General features: G+C 38.7%; 1 protein-coding gene across 1 annotated transcript in view; it reads left to right on the top strand.

The window, feature by feature from the left end:
- Positions 1-17489, top strand: part of LOC114655444 (coiled-coil domain-containing protein 148-like) — a 201791-nt gene that overhangs the window by 59492 nt on the left and 124810 nt on the right. The window contains exon 8 of the mRNA XM_051931438.1: positions 10242-10380. Coding sequence (XP_051787398.1) covers positions 10242-10380 — 139 coding nt within the window. The remainder of the gene's footprint in view (positions 1-10241; positions 10381-17489) is intronic.

The following is a 17489-nucleotide window of genomic DNA, read 5'->3' on the forward strand; positions in this document are numbered from 1 at the left end:
TTCCAATTTTCCCATTTTATATTCTGCATTTTATATTCTGCAAAATTAGGCCCACCCATAAAATATGGCAGGACAGCAGGGACAGTATCCTAGCTTTAGGTTCATTTTCAAATAGTTCTTCAACTGCTAAAAAGACATTTTGTTTAGGGAATTGTGATGATGCGGGTTCTGCTCCATGCTCCCATCTTGCTTCTGGGAGCTCTGAACCCGACACCGTTGGTAATGTCACCGATGAGCTGGACAGTGAGGCACAGCAATGAAGCAAGGGGATGGTGCAAAAAGTGCAAAAGTGCTTTTATTTAAAATCAACAAACCAAAAACAAAGTTTCCAAATTAAAGTACAGTGCATCAAAGTTAATAAATCAACGAGGTTAAAACAATGGCTGGAAGTAGTCGTTCAAAACAAAGCCCGGTGAATTCTTTTGCTGGTGACTCCCCTGTTTCTCCCATCCAGGCTATGCGCCAGGGGAGTCATATGCGCCAGGGGAGTCATATTTATTTTCATGTAGCTGACCTTCGTCACTTCTCTGGTCTGGCGATCTTTCCGATCCCTGGCTTCGGATCTGCTCACCCAGACCGAGACTTGGGCTCCCCAGTGACCAGGACGCTCATGCTGTGGCTTCCACTTCCCAAGTCCCCGACTCCCGCTGCCTTCGCTGTGGCAAGCCAACCTTCTCCCAGTCACTCCTGCTCCAAACAGGCGCTCAGCAGGAGTAACCACTACCGTCGGCTCTCGGGTGCCAGCCAAACACCCCACTCGGGCTCGCCCCTCCCAGCTGCCTGAAATCAGCGCGAGCCTGCGTTTGCTCGTTTGTTCGTTTGTTCTCCCTCACCGTCTTTCTTCGTCCTGTTTCCTGCCGTCTTCTTCAACCTTAACCTCCCTTCACGTTCTTTTTTTCTTTCTCTCCCTCTCATCCAAGCAGCCCCTGGCAACAATTACGGATGCGGACAACTCCTCACCTGTGCACTTAAGCAAGGACCGTCTGCATCATGAATCACCCGGGAACCGCTCCGGCCACACTACCATGCCCCCTCTCTAAGCCGTGAGGACGTAGATTATTTAAGTGGCCTTTGATCTGAGCTGTGGACCCGCTACACCACAGGCATCTTGTCTGGTTTAGATGTTTCAGTTTGGCAATGTTTTTTGACTACCTGTTTTGGTTTTGCTTTGGCTTTGATGCATGTTATTTTCTTTTTTTCTTTTCTCCTTGATGACATCTAAAGTGCTTCACCACAGTATTCCATCCATCTATCCATTTTCCAACCCGCTGAATCCGAACACAGGGTCACGGGGGTCTGCTGGAGCCAATCCCAGCCAACACAGGGCACAAAGCAGGGAACCAATCCTTGGCAGGGTGCCAACCCACCGCAGACCACAGTATTCTCCTTTATTTTAAATGCCTTGTTTAAAAGTAATGATTAGCAAAATAATTTGAGCAAAGCTGAATTTACAAAAAAAAAATTGTGATTTACCACAAGTTAAATTCAGACCATTGGCACATACATGTCAAAATGGCACTAAATTAGGGCAACACACTACTAGAGGAAGGTGAGATGGCACCCTGACCAGGCTGCAGTGACCCCAAACTGGCCTCTGATCCGCTCCATCATGCTAGCTAACTTCCAGTCCCTAGAGAACAAGCTGAATGAACTTCACTGCTCTATCAGCTCATAAAGTGACTTTTGTGAATGCAGAGTGTTCTACTTCACTGAGGTGTGGCTGAGCCCAAACACCATGGACACAGCCATACAATGTAAGGGCTTTTCTGTACACCATTCAGACTGCAACATGGCAGTCACCGGCAAGAAAAAGGGAAGATGTGTGTGCTTTTTTATTTACAGCTCCTGGTGCACTGATATGGAAGTGGTATCCAAGTTCTGTTCACACTGTGTACTGTACCCAACTGCTGGTTTATCTGAAATTGTACTGTACATTATTATTTTTTAACACATCTTATTTACTATATTTATTTATTATTTTTATTTATTTATTCATTTATTTATCTTCTGCTGCTCATATTTATTTTCAGCATTTATTTATAAATCACCACATGTATGGCACAAGAAGGTGCAATGTATTTTAAGGCTTTATAAACCATTATTTATTTGTCTATTGTCTGGAGAGAACAGTGCTTGTCTTGATACACTATGTCTCTTATTGTCTCTTGCATTATGCCGTTACCCATTCTATATCATGAGCACTATGTCCGTAGAGATTGCTGAATATTCAAGATGGCCTATAGAGTGGCTTGTTCACTTGAGCACACTTAAATGAGCCATATGCAAGCCTGTTCCTTGCACCATTGTATAAGTCTCTCTCTCTCTTTCTTTGTTTATATCTCTCTCATAGAGGTCTGTCATGGGACTTTTCCCCGCTATCTTGCATCCTGGTGGCACCTTCATACTGTCTTGGCACCTACAGTACTCACAGCATTCTATTTTGCCACAACAGTTTCATCTAGGAACACTGGCTGTGAGCAAAGCCTGTTAGCCCCATGCTTTTGTTACAGATGCACAAAAGCTCATCCTGGCAAATGTTCACAGCTTTTAATATTATTATTATTAATTAAAATGTGATGTTGATAGAGAATTTAACAACATAATTAGCATCTAATAACAGCATCAGAACTTTACTTCTTAGAAAAACACACCATGTAATGGTGTGCTGTATGATGGGTGCTATGTAAAGTAACTCCTCGCAGAAGGCAATTTAGGGAAAACTGTCTGCCTTCCCCATGGTCATTTTATCTTCATGAGATGGTGGCTAATCCAATCCAAGTAGGGGTTGTCATTTTAAAAAACAGTTCTCTTTTTTAATTATGTGAGGAAGTTATTTTGCTTTAGTACTTTAAATTTTTTTGTAAAATCCCAAGTTCTTTGGTATATTATATTGAAACTACAAAAAAAGGTTAACAAACAATAGGTAAATATACTAGTTATAATAGAAAAAATGAGAATATGTTACAATTCACTGTTGATTGTGTTGATTGACCAATAAAGGAAGGACAGGTTATTCATCAATATCATTAGCTTGTTTTTGCATAATGCTTCCTTGTAAGTAAAGGGTCTTTTGTCTTCTCCTTTTCTCTTCCTGTTTGTTACTTGTTCACTTAGTATCATTCTCTTAACTGGGAATTTTCTATTTTCTTCGAGCTAGGTCATTCTTCAGCACTTGGAAAGACCTGATACAAAAAAGTAATAAAAGAAGATGCCATTGTCTTTCCCTTTTTTGCTCCTCGGTTTGAGCAGGTTGTGAAGGGTTATCATGAGCGCCCACTATTATTAAAGCCAAACTTAACAAATACAACATTCTCAAAGCCATTTCATCTAAAACAGTTCTCCAGTCACCACAGTCCACACAGTGCACAAGACAGAAAACAGCCCTAGACAGGTCACCAGTCCACAACACTCACAAACATCCACATTCAAACAGAAGCCAATTTGGAATAGATAGATAGAACTTTATTTGTCCCCAGGGAGAAATTTGTTTTTTTTACAGACACTCTTTAAATAAATAAATAAATACATAAATAGACAGATAGGTAAGTAAATAAATATATACACACACAGTTTGTTCTGAACACAGACTGTAATGACTATAAAGCAATAAAATTTAAAAGAAAGAAAAGTTTTTACTTGGATGTCACAGTCACAGTAAGGCATTATGCAGACATATTGCTGTTAGAATAAAGGCACCCCAGTAGTGTTTCTTGACACACTTCTGCTGAATAATTTGTTGGCTGAAAGCACTCTGTGTTAGTGTGTCAGAGAGAGGATGTGCAGCATTATTCATAATTGCACTCAATTTTATTTTAATTCTCTTCTTTGATACTACCCCCTGGAAATTCAGAGTGTGCCCCCTAACTGAGCCTACAGTTTTAATTGCTTGTTGATTCAGTGGGCCTCTCTTGAAGTGATGTTACCAGCCCAGCACACCACAGAGTAGAAAATCGCACTGGCGATCACAGAGTTACAGAAGATGTGAAGGATGCCACTTCCCACATTAAAGGAATGCAGTCTCTTAAGGAAAAAGAGCCTTCTCCACCCTTTCTGGTATAGTTCCACTCGACACACACTACAGTAAGATCTAGTAGGCAACCACAAACTGGTAATCGTCAAATATTATTATTAATAATGATAATCATGAGGATGTGTCACAACATCAGTATTCTTTGAATGCATTATAATTTCTATCTCTGCCCCAATCACTCTTCTGGGAAGTAAGTTTTGATCACGTGCCATTTCTTTCCAGAATCCTATCTATATATATAATTCACTAAGCCGGGAGACAAGTAGCCACCCATGGAAAGCACGCCGGAAGGGGCGTGGATTCACTAAACTGCCGACAAGTAAGACGCCAATGGCGCATGTAGGAAGGAGCCACGCCCACCAACTCTTAGACCATTGGATACGACGAAAAAATCACAGAGCCACACCCACCAACTCGGACGCGACGCCTAGGAAAACATGCCATCATTTCTGTTTGTCTGTGCCACAGTCCACTTGCAGCTCTTAGCCACGTTGACTTTTCATTAGTCAACCTCAGTGGAACCTTGGTTCACACAGAGGCAGCGCGAGAGAGAGAGACAGAGGCACACACAGGCAGCGTGAGAGAGAGACAGAGGCACACACAGGCAGCCCGAGAGAGAGCCGCGCACACACAGGCAGCGCGACAGAGAGAGCCGCGCAATCCTTTAAAACTGAGGTTAAAACACAATGAAGGAAGCAGTCTTTAAAAACCAATAAGCCCTGTGCCTCTTTTTCATTAGCGTCTCACCTGCTTCACCGCCCTGCAACAGTCGAGACGCTTTCTCAGCAGCTGACCTTTTCTGTGCCTGACTCCACTACTGTCAGTCGTCTGATTAAAAATGGTGAACTCCTGCAATGTTACTATCTTGGTTGGCTTTTAAATAAAGTTCGGATTTGTTCAAATGTTCCTTTTTTTCCCCCTGTGCTTAAAACTCATTTAAAAAAAAAGTGTTTATACAACTGCTGCAATGTTACAGAGAGAGAGAGGGCTCGCCTGCTTCTGAGAGACAGAGGGGGAGGGGGCTCGCGTGCTGCTGAGAGAGAGGGGTGAGCTGGGAAGGCTCCTGTGCTGCTGAGGGAGAGCCTGCGTGTGCATCTGAGCAAAGACAATTTCCTGTTAGATTTGCCTTTGGAATGACAATTAATAAGGCACAGGGCCAAACTTTCAAAAAGATGTGAATGTATCTGCCAAATCCAGTTTTCAGTCACGGACAGTTGTATGTTGCTCTATCCAGAGTTCCATCTTTTCATTCACTTACTGGTATGCCTGCAGGAACACGTGCAGCGAGAGAGAGCGAGCGACACACACGCATACAGGTGCGCGAGAGAGAGAGTGCTGGACGCATAAGAATAATAATACTTCATTACATTGATATACCCAAAATCTCCCACAGTCTCCTTATTGCAAAACAGCAGCACTACCATTGCGCTACAAGGCAGTTAAAGAATGCACCGGCCTCGATTTTGTTTTCACTTCTGTTTACAGCGATCGGATCGTAGCGTGCATTGTTGCAATGTTACTTTTCTTGGTGGATTATTACATTACGGATGTTTCACATGTTAATTTTTTTCCCTGTGCTTAAAAGACATTAAAAAAGTGTTTCTCAACTGTGACTCTGGAACAACTCAGTACGCAAGCTATATTAAGCGTCAACAACGAAGACTCGTTACACCTTAATGAACAAGTGCTGAAACTTATCCCTACCGACGAAGTAACTTTCACCAGCGTGGCCTTCTTCGTCACAGACGATCCCGCTTTCAGTCACGGACAATTGTATGTTGCTCTCTCCAGAGGTCCATCTTTTCATTCACTCACAGTGGTATCCACAAACCCACCCCATTTGGACAACTGTGTCGTTCAGCAAGTGTTCACCCATCAATACATAATTATGCGGGGTATGTTACGCCGCGGGTTGGCTAGTATACTATATTACACTTTTTCTTTAAATTTTGAAATATTCATCAGGCAGCTTATGCTTAACTTGAATGTCCTTACAGGTATTTTTTATTCATTACTATTATTCCTTGAAATATGAAATTTTTGAAAAGCTGTGGGTGAAACAGAGTTTGAATGTTGTTTATCAAAACTTTCCCAAGATTAATATATCTGATTAAATCCAGTGTTTAGAGAGAGAGAGAGGCCGAGCTTGTGGGTTTTATGTTATTGTGTCCAAACAGTGCTTTGCAGAAAAAAAGCTAATATACAATGCATATTTTATGCTGATTAACATTTCTTTTAATAATCCACAGCAAGGGTTCTTGTTGCATCCTTGTCATGGTATTGTCTTAGTTTTCATTCACTCAAATTTAAAACAGTCTCTTAAGTGCTAATTTTAAAAATTGAGACAATATATCTAAATCTTAGAATAGAGTGGAGGCCTTCATCCTTGAGGGGCATGATGACTGCATGTTTTGCTGCAACCAGTCTCCTAATCAGTGGTTTATTTATACAAGTAAATTATCTGGGCTTTTCATAAGCTCTCTAGTGCTTCTATCCTTGTATTCAAATTGACCTTTTCATTTTCTTTTATGAAATGGAATATAATAGAGATATGTATTATATTCTGTATTTTATCTGTAACAACTGACCCTGTAGAGTATCCATTAAACCAAAAGAGGTATGATTTGAAGTGCTATAATTATATCCCAGTCTAAAATGCACATATCCAGCATTTGTGTTACAATATGTTAAAAGTATTTTTATATGGAATAGTTTATTTTCAAAGTATTATAAAACAATAGTGGAGTCCTTATTTCTTATATGCATTTAAGGATTTAGTCTTCAAAGTTTTAGGATAGTAATAAGAATTTATTAGTATTTTAAATTTTAAATCATTTGTTTATTTTCTGGACATGCCTTAAGCATTACAGGGTTTTGGAATACTGTAGTCTAGGCTGGGAGTATTAGGTTTTAAGAAAAGAATCTGCACTAATGAGGACACCAGACCTTGATCAAGCTCATACACATTCATACTCAACCATGCTAGGCCAAGTTTGAGAAGTTAGTGCACCCAAAGTCATGTCTTTGGAATATGCAATGTCACCGAAGTTAAGGGAACAAATTCCTAACCAGAAGTTTTATAGGGCTGTAAGGACAGTGAGTCAACAGAGTCGCACAACATAACATTTTTAACTCGCTTAATCTAATTCATGTTTGCATGATGACAGAGCACAGGTGTAAGACAGGAATCATCTCTTGGCTGGCCTGCAGTCCATCGCAAGGCTTACTCACACTTGTATTCAGGAGAGGTCAATTTAGAGTCACTATTCAACCTAACATCTTTCTGGATGTGATAGGAAAAGTAATGTCGATATAGAGAGAGAATGTACAAACACCTCACAGTCAATGACCATGTGTGAAATGCAGACCCAGCATGCTGGATACTTGAGTTGATACCATTTGGCTCTACACAAAATAATAAAGATCAAAAATGTAGTTTTCTATTTTCAGTAGCCCATGCCTGCTTTAGTGCCATCACAATGCAGATCCAGAGTTTATTATCTGCAAAACATATTAGTGTGTTTTTCAACTTCTAAAATCAGATAACTGCATTTGCTTCTGTAGTGGCTGAGAGGTAGTTTTTAGCTTACACTTCAGTTAAAAAAAATGATCATAGCAAGGTGTAGCGCTAAACCTGTACTGAAAGTACCTCTTTTCAAGCATTATATTTAAATATTAAATATTCTTCACCTTGTAAGTGTGGAAGCTAAAATGATTATATTAATTTGTTTATTCCAAAGCTTCATGGCCTCTATGAAAGTTCCTTGAAACTTAACTGAGTTTTTTATTCTAACTCATATATAGCTGTCAGATCATTAGACTTTGTGAGAAAGGGTCGAATCAGGGAATGGATTTGAAGAAGTTTTAAAAAAAACATAATTGTATAAAAAAAGAACAAAAGGCACACACATTGTTATTTATGTGGCTCCTTGCAACCAGTCATGTTGGATGAGTACCTATGGGTTTTGCCTCTCTTGTTTACAACAAATCATTTTACTGTTTCAATTTTATGTTGACAGTAGTTAGTAAAGCTTGATTAAGAACTTGTGTTAAATTTGAAAGCATCGCCAGGATGACCAAGAAGCAGATAAAAATAAACAGAGTGCCGCTATTTATTTGTTTCCACTTCAAGCATCATATCTGTTCATTTGCGAAAGTGTTTCCTAAATGTCTTAACCCCTCACTGATGATGATGATGATGATGAGATAAAACAGGCATTAAACAAATGAGGATGGGCTTTATGTGTGGGCATACTGTATATGCTTCACAAGTGTACTGGGCTGGGGCTGAAAATCTGGTCACCTTGTAATCTACCATCAGATTGCTACATTCGCCTGATAATTGTAATGGTCAGTCACTGTAATAGAGTTTGCATTTCACTTCTGTTATTCCCTATTATTTGTAATAACTGAAAAGCTTTGCAAGTCTTGTTCCATTTAAATTTCAATGGCCAGGCATGCTCAAGCAAAGAAGGAATTCATTACAAAGGTTTTTTTGGTTATGTTAATTATCAATTACAGACTTTCACTGTGTGTGAATATGATATATTATGTGTGTGTGTGTTTATTTGTGTTTGAGTGAGAGTGGTCTTTGTGATGGACTAGAGTCCTGTCCAAGCTTGTTTTCAGCCTTTTGCCCAATCTTGGTCGGATAACCTTTGGTCCTCACAACCCTGAAATGGATTGAGAAGACTCTAAAACCTACCTACTGAACTCGGTCCATTAAGGGGTAGAGTACCTGCGCAGACCTTGAACGTACCAGAATGTTATGGCACATGCACATTTCTAACTTGTTTATTTTGTATTCTTCCTTACTTGGCCCTTATTTGTATTTATTAATTATTTAACAAACATTTTATTTAGTTTAGTCTCCACTGAGTTGTTTCAGATTCTTAATATTTCAGGAGCTTACTGACCATTGTGTGCACTCTATTATCACCTTATTTGTTTTGCAAAGATTTACATTTACAGTTTACATTTCACAAACACCTTTGTGATAGTGATTGCTTTTATGTAGGGGCAGATCAACTGGTATAAAAAATAAATGTAGGAAAAAAATAATAGTAATAGCCAATAGATGGTTCACCATGTCTACTGCTGCTGGCCTAACATTTGTAGACAGGCATGGCGAGTCAGCTCATAATGGAGATTAGCCACTCTTCCTTACTGTATGATGGATCTAAGTAACCAAAAACAGTCTTTCTTTTATGTGTGTACACACTTTTTCTTTTATGTGTGTACACACTATACAACAAGAAAAACCTAAACAAATCGCAATGCACCATGCATCCAGTTTCTATAGCTGAACCTACAAAAACATCTTTGTTCATTCAATACCTACATTTACACAACATTTTCTCTAGTTTTGTGTTAACTATCATTTTGGGTTATGGTGTGATTACTGCTACTGCAGTTAACTGGATATTAACTCCATGCAACATAAATATCAGTAACAAAGTAAAGCTGTAGCATTATGGGTGCCAATTACATTGTACAGTTCCTAACAGCAACAATTACAATTGTGTTCTGAATAGCTGTCTGTTACCCATAATGGGAAAATATACTGAACATCAGCTTTAAACTAGATATGTGCTCTTTTAAGGGTCCTGCACTCTGGTGCTATGGTTAGTGCCACTACCTCATCACATCTTCAAAGTCCTGGTTCAAATTCTGTCCCGTTCTTTGTCTTTGTGAAGATTATATACTTTCTCTGTGTCTGGCTGGGTCTTCATCTGGTACTTCCTGCTAGATTGTTTAATCTATCTATATTGGCACTATTTGAATATGTGGGTGACTGTGGCCTGTGGTAGACTGGCATCCCGTCAACAGTTGTTTTTACCTTGCTGATGTGATAGGCTTTGGTTATCCAAAACATTTTATAGGAATAAGCAGTTTCAGAAACTTAATAAACAAATGTACAGTTATTAACCTGAAAAGAATTCTAATATGTACTAAAATCTTAAAATGCCAGAAAATAATTGAAATCAATGACAATAATAACTAGAAAAACTTTCATTCTCAAATTGGTGCTTCTGAATGTAAAGAAAATAACTAAGTAATATGTCCATGTATGAATATAAGTTTAACATTGATTAAAGACTGAATGTAAAGGAAATGGGCAGCTTCTGTCACACTTCACAAGATTCTCTGCCCTGCCTTACTACAGACAACTACATTTTAATTCTCTCCGACCTTACTCATGTGTTTTAAGGTACTGTGGATGGAGTAAGGAAGATCACTTTGTATTTCAAGTTACTGTGGACCAGTATCCTCACAATCAGCAGAACAGCAGAGCCCTTTGTATGGATATGCTACAAAGATTTTTGCCTCATAAATCAAGACAAGAACTGGTTAGTAGTTTTATAATATATATTTAAAATTTCAAATGTAACAATATTGAAAGATGGGACTGACTAATCCAATAATCTTCCAAAAATCCTAATACCTTGTAGGTGCTGAAGTACATGGTAATCCACAGGATGTCTGCTTCTTCTGCTGTAAACTATCATTAAAATGACTTAGGAGCTTTAAGGGAAAATAATTTGGAACAAGCAACAGACATCTATAGTAAAGAAGTACTGTTTCTTCTGATTGTTCTTCTGAAATTAAACTTTCAGTTTTAGTAATTTACTTGACACAGGCCTAGGTATTTTTTTCACTTGAGCCTTTTAATATAAGATAACTACCTTGTGTGACTAAATTGAAATTGGTTTCTAATTAAACATTTTGTGCTTTCAGGATTATTAAAGGTGCCCTGTTAACTAAAGGTTTTATTCTCATGAATGATTCCGCAGTGTTGAGATACTAAAATTTTAACTGACTCTTGGCCATAGCAATATGTAAATGATAATTCACAGTTAAATGTACAAATATAAGGTAGTCAGATATTATGTTGCACTTAAAAAATTTAGTTAAAATTGTAAACTATAGGATACATTCTTTTATTCTTCCATATTTGTTAAATTGCTGTCAATGTTTTCAAAAATAACTTCAGGTTGAGTATCACTAATATGAAATACCTGGGACATGAAGTATTTTGGATTTTGTATATTTTCGGATTTTGGAATATTTGCATATACATAATGAGGTATCTGGAGGACACCCTTGATCAAGTAGAGAAATCCTGGCAAACCAGCTAAATGATGAGTCACACGTGTAATAATTCATATTACTATTAGACTCTGCGCTGACATGACAAGCATAACTAAACCTCAAAAGTGATGAATATGATGTACAGACTCTATTTTAGTTCCGTAATTGCAATTTTTGCACTAGACTTTAAGTTTTATGAATTTGATCATGGGTGTGTTGAACTGCCGAGTAGCTGTTATTGTTTCGCTCTCTCACTCACTGCATAACATGTTTAAATTGCCATGCAACATCTCACCAGTGTTCAGTGACAGTGGAAGCCCATATGGAGCCCTAGTCTTTGGGTGGCCCTCAGTGTCCAGGGCACATGTCCATTAACTGACCTAAATGGCGCCACTTGGACTTCGGAGTGCACTGTCATTACTATGAGACATCAAATACTTGGGAATGTATGATCCCTTGTGGTATCCAGGGCATGCACTCCTTTACTTGTCTAAATGGCACCCCTCAGATTGTACTGTCCTATTGAGTTGACCTACATGGCCTGCATTGTATTATTTCATGCAAAAACAGCCCCCCCTGTAATTTTCAGTTGAGTAATGGTGCTTCATGGTGCTTGCTCCATAATGGGGGCCCCCAACCCCATTCGTTCATCATGAGTTCTAGTTTCGTGACACCTTAGGGAGAGACAACAACCCCCCCCCCCCCCCCCATTAATTATGTACTATAGCTTTGTGACTCTTGATGCCTCATGGTGGATTAGATACCATCCCCCTAACCCTGCTCATAACAAATAAAGCCATTTTGAATTTGCATGTAATGTTGTTCCCATCTGCTCAGCATTAAATAAAATAAAAAATAATGTGATAATAGGTTCTGAAAATGTTTTGGATTTTGGAGCAGATCAGATTTTCACGTTTCAGATGCAGATCTTTGCAGATCTACCTCTTCCCCTTATTAGCTGGTCAAGAGTCCCGTCTCTGTCTTCAATTTAAAAACTCAGTCTCATGTGCATTGCATTTCTGGTTTATGATGTATAGTGATTTTCCAGAATGTATCTGTTCAACAATATTTATGTAAAAATATGTGTGTGTTTTTCAAGTTGTGATCAGACAAATGGATAACTGACATATGGATTATGCAACACAAGACATGTGAGATTTTTCTTTTTTCCCATGGTCTTTTATTATATCAATTGTCGCATTGGTCACCATTGGCTTATATTGTAATATAAGCCTTTTTTTATCTCCTTTCCCCTTAGAAACATTAGATTAAAAATTGTTCTTGCTCATTACTATAAAACACACGGGGAAAGTAACATATTACAAATATATATTTTTTGGGTGGAGTATACCTTTAAGTAGGGCTGTAATGTAATTGCTGGTTAATTCAAGGCAATAGCTGAGATCTGCAAATGACTGAAACAGTGATAATGGAGTGAAGAAGACAGACAATACAAAGAAAAAAGTAAACCAGAATCAGACATGTGAGTGGGGATAAATTACAAACAAAAATAATAAAACATAACTGCAATCCAGTGTGGAGGATTGCCGGCTTCCCAGTCCGGCCCTCACCCCCAGGCCGCTAGGAGGAGCCCTCCGGACAGCATATTGGTGCCCCGAGTTCCAGCAGGGCCTCATGGACTTTGTAGTTTCTGTACACAGCCCTGCTGGACACCTTGGGGGCCGCCAGGAGTCGCTGTAAAGGGGCTAGTGGGCTCTTGCGTGCCCTATAACCCGGGAGTGCGTCACAGTCACGTGACTGGAGGAAGCGACGTGCTCCCGGGATGAAGAAGAGGACTGTTTGCCCTGACCCGGAAGGAAATGGACTTGTGGGTTGTGCTTGGAACCACTTCCGGGTCAGGGGCTATAAAAGGACTAAGGGAAGCCCAGTACACTGAGCTGAGCTGGGAGGTAGGGTGGCGACGTGTCTGGGTGAGGAGGATTGTTTATTGAAAGAGTTTATTGTAGTATATGAATAGTGTGGTGTGGGTAGTGCTTGGTGCACAGTATAATAGAAAAATAAATAGTTATTGTACTTTCACCTGGTCTCAAGAGTGGTACCTGAGGGTTCAAGAGGTGGACAAACGCTATATCTGCTACACCAGTTAACAGCAAACCCTTTCTATAAATCTATTTAGATATTGACTGATGTAACTTGTTAATTGATTTGTTTTGAAATAACAACAAAAATGTAGTCTAGTTTTATGCTATTATATATTGCATTTTCTTTTATATCTGCATTCCAGTGTGGATTATTTTAATTATTATTTGTCTCGCTTAATTCACCTGCTGGCCATTATTTTTCAGTCTGAATGACAGCTCTTTCTTGTGAGGTTTGCATGTCACAAAGAAAGCAGACGTGCCTGGTTTCTATATAACTCTTAGAAATTGCAGAATCTGTCCCTGTTGCTCACATAACCACTGACTCTTTCTTGGCACTATTTAGTATCTGTCATCTCTGCAGTTACTATGACAACAGTAAAAGCATCATTCCATTGGTGACCCTAGATATTAAAAGCAGTATTGCACCATATTCTCCTCTGTGAAATGAATTTAGATATCAGTTTTGAACTATCAATTAATTTATCTTTTTTCAATTATGCTGGTTGTTTTAATTATGCATTATGGCATGGAGAATTACATAAGCTGTCACATGACTTCAATTTACTAATGAAAGCAGTTTACTATTTGAAATGCTATAAGGCTGAGAGTCAACACCCTATGTATTACTGAAGAAATAATATTATTTTATTGTTTTGGTTACATCAGCATAAAATTTCCATTCATTAAATTTAATCAATGCCACACATCAGTTTTTTGCATGAAGAGCACATTTCAAAGATAAGTACAGAAAAATAATCACTTACATTTTACATCACACAGCAACATTCTGTTGCATGATTTACTAAACTGCACAACAGACGAATACTTTCAAGGTTATTATACATGGTAACTCAAAAACACCAATAAAAGCTGCTGTGCTTTTGCTTAGAAACAAAGTACGTTTTCAAAATATCGATTCAATTGTTGACAGAAGTAACCTGAAATCATCATTTCAAGTCCACATACTATTAACTGTCTCAAAGATCTGATTTAATGCCAGTTATTTTATTGTTTTAAAAGTAGCTCAGTTTTGGATTGCAGTTATTATGAAGGAACATTTAGGAGTTCATGAAGTTCTTGCTTTTTTGTAATATACTGTAAAGGAGTTATTTTCAGTTTACTCCAAATACGCTCCTCTCCCTGAGGTAACTATGCCTCCTAAGCAGTTCAATGCAGAATTATGGGGTTCCAAATTCATTTCTATTTGCTCAAAGTATTAAAGTTTCCAGATGTTAGGAAAAAGCCAAGCAAAATGATACCTTTTATTGGCTAACTAAAAAGATTACAATATGCAAGCTTTCGAGGCAACTCAGGCCCCTTCTTCAGACAAGATATAGGGGTCTGAGTTGCCTCGAAAGCTTGCATATTGTAATCTTTTTAGTTAGCCAATAAAAGGTGTCATTTTGCTTGGCTTTTCTCTACATTCATAATGGCTAACACGGTACAACACCCTAGTACTACAGATGTTAGGGTTAAATTAGGGGTAAATTGCCTCAGATCCCACGAAAGGTTATTATCCAGAAACCTAGGTCACAGTTTGAAAATATTGTGGCTTATTTTATGTTGACAAGGTTTTAAATGTTGAAATCACTTTCTGCTTTCACAGAATGTATACAATACAGGTACCCTCTAAGTTTAGCTCTGAGTGAGTATATGTGTCTGCATTTTAAATGCTTTGAGCTATTATATATTTTATCATGAGTCAAATGTACATCATTAGTTCTGTTTGCACTGTAAATTATTACAATACCCAAGCAAAACATCAAATTCTGCTAAAGGTTACACTAGTTAAGCATGGGAATAAAACTCCTTAGTTTTTTTTTTTCTTTTTTCTTTTTTTGGAGCTGAAGTTTCCTGCTTCTCAACTTTCTCTTTAATGACATTAGTTTGTGAACTCTAAACTTAATGAAATTCAACTTTCAAGCATTGCTTTCAGCTACAGCTGGAGACACATAGTTTGTATTATGCCGGATTTCTTGTTTTTATTATGACGTACTTGAAAACTGTGTTTGAAGTAAAGCTCTTACTTCATGGTAACATTATGGAAACCAAAATGAACCCAAACCCTGAACTTAAATGTGGACAGAAGATTTAATACAGCAGTTTTTACAAAGGTTTCACTTTTTTGGTACATCATCTGTTGAAATGTTAAATGAAGTAAAAATTAAACTGCGTTGCATCTACATTTTGTGATGAAAAATATCACAATACTCTATTGTAATAATTTTCTCACCCATCTCTTACAGAGGTGTGCTGTTTATTACAATACACACTATTGATTTTTAAATGATATTTTCCGTTTTTGTTTGTTGGATCAATATTCTGATATTCCCTTTCTCAGCATTTAAAACATAATGTAAATGGATAAAAGAGTGCAGTACAACAGAATGATTATGTGTGGTTTAACCATGTCACATAATTAAGGATTTGCTGTACAGCTGCAGAGTGACAGTTGCAATGGCAAACATTTGTATTTGTACAATTTTTTGGTGGTTTCTAATAATCTAATCTAACATGATATAATACAATAATGGAAGCTTTGTTTTCTTAGCTTTTGGGTAATTTCTATGGCAACCTCACTCTTGATCTGATTTTCTATGATAAGACGAATTGCCTGGACTCGGTCATCCTTACCCAAAGATATATTGGGGTTACAACAATAAAAATATATGAAGTATGTTATTGATTTCCCCAGTGATTACATAAAATTATGGAATACCCAGCATAATATAATATAATATAATATAATATAATATAATATAATATAATATAATATAGGCGGCACGGTGGCGCAGTGGGTAGCGCTGCTGCCTCGCAGTTGGGAGATCTGGGGACCTGGGTTCAATTCCCGGGTCCTCCCTGCGTGGAGTTTGCATGTTCTCCCCGTGCCTGCGTGGGTTTCCTCCGGGCGCTCCGGTTTCCTCCCACAGTCCAAAGACATGCAGGTTAGGTGGATTGGCGATTCTAAATTGGCCCTAGTGTGTGCTTGGTTTGTGGGTGTGTTTGTGTGTGTCCTGTGGTGGGTTGGCACCCTGCCCAGGATTGTTTCCTGCCTTGTGCCCTGTGTTGGCTGGGATTGGCTCCAGCAGACCCCCGTGACCCTGTGTTCGGATTCAGCGGGTTGGAAAATGGATGGATGGATGGATAATATAATATAATATAATATAATATAATATAATATAATATAATATAATATAATATAATATAATATAGGGCGGCACGGTGGCGCAGTGGGTAGCGCTGCTGCCTCGCAGTTGGGAGATCTGGGGACCTGGGTTCGCTTCCCGGGTCCGCCCTGCGTGGAGTTTGCATGTTCTCCCCGTGTCTGCGTGGGTTTCCTCCGGGCGCTCCGGTTTCCTCCCACAGTCCAAAGACATGCAGGTTAGGTGGATTGGCGATTCTAAATTGGCCCTAGTGTGTGCTTGGTGTGTGGGTGTGTTTGTGTGTGTCCTGCGGTGGGTTGGCACCCTGCCCAGGATTGGTTCCCTGCCTTGTGCCCTGTGTTGGCTGGGATTGGCTCCAGCAGACCCCCGTGACCCTGTGTTCGGATTCAGCGGGTTGGAAAATGGATGGATGGATAATATAATATAATATAATATAATATAATATCTATACTAATAAAAGGCAAAGCTGTTTTCATTCTGAAGGGCACAAACCACGTTAGATTTCATGCTCAACAGTAAGCTCAGCACACAGCTTGGTCATATTACAACCGGAGGGGCGAACTGACAACGTGGTATACAAAGAGATCCTTAACAAATAATTATTGATTCATTTTCCCTCAGTTTAAAAAGGTTTACTTTTCTTCTTAATAAAAATTTTAAAGCAGTACTTCACCGCTGCGAAGCGTGGGTATTTTGATATATATCAAAATATATCGCGTCATCACGCCTCCCACGTAAGTACGTGAACTGACCCGCTGCCGTTTGCAATCCCATATTTGTGAGATACAAGTTTAATGAGAAGACACGAGGTATAAACGACAGTTTGGATCACTTTGTAACAGAGTTAAAATTGCTGTAACGAGAAAGTTTTAACTGCCGGGCACAGTGTAAACTGTAAGTTTAAATTAACTTTATACAAACGCTCCCACTGCCGTTTGCAATGCCATATTCGCAAGATACAAGTTTAATGAGAAGACACGAGGTATAAACGACAGTTTGGATCACTTTGTAACAGAGTTAAAATTGCTGTAGCGAGAAACTTTTAACTGCCGGGTCTTAGCTAACATTAAATAAACCTGTGGACATCGCAACATCACACAA

This window comes from Erpetoichthys calabaricus, chromosome 8 (assembly GCF_900747795.2).
Source record: "Erpetoichthys calabaricus chromosome 8, fErpCal1.3, whole genome shotgun sequence".
NCBI classification, from domain to species: Eukaryota; Metazoa; Chordata; class Cladistia; order Polypteriformes; family Polypteridae; genus Erpetoichthys; species Erpetoichthys calabaricus.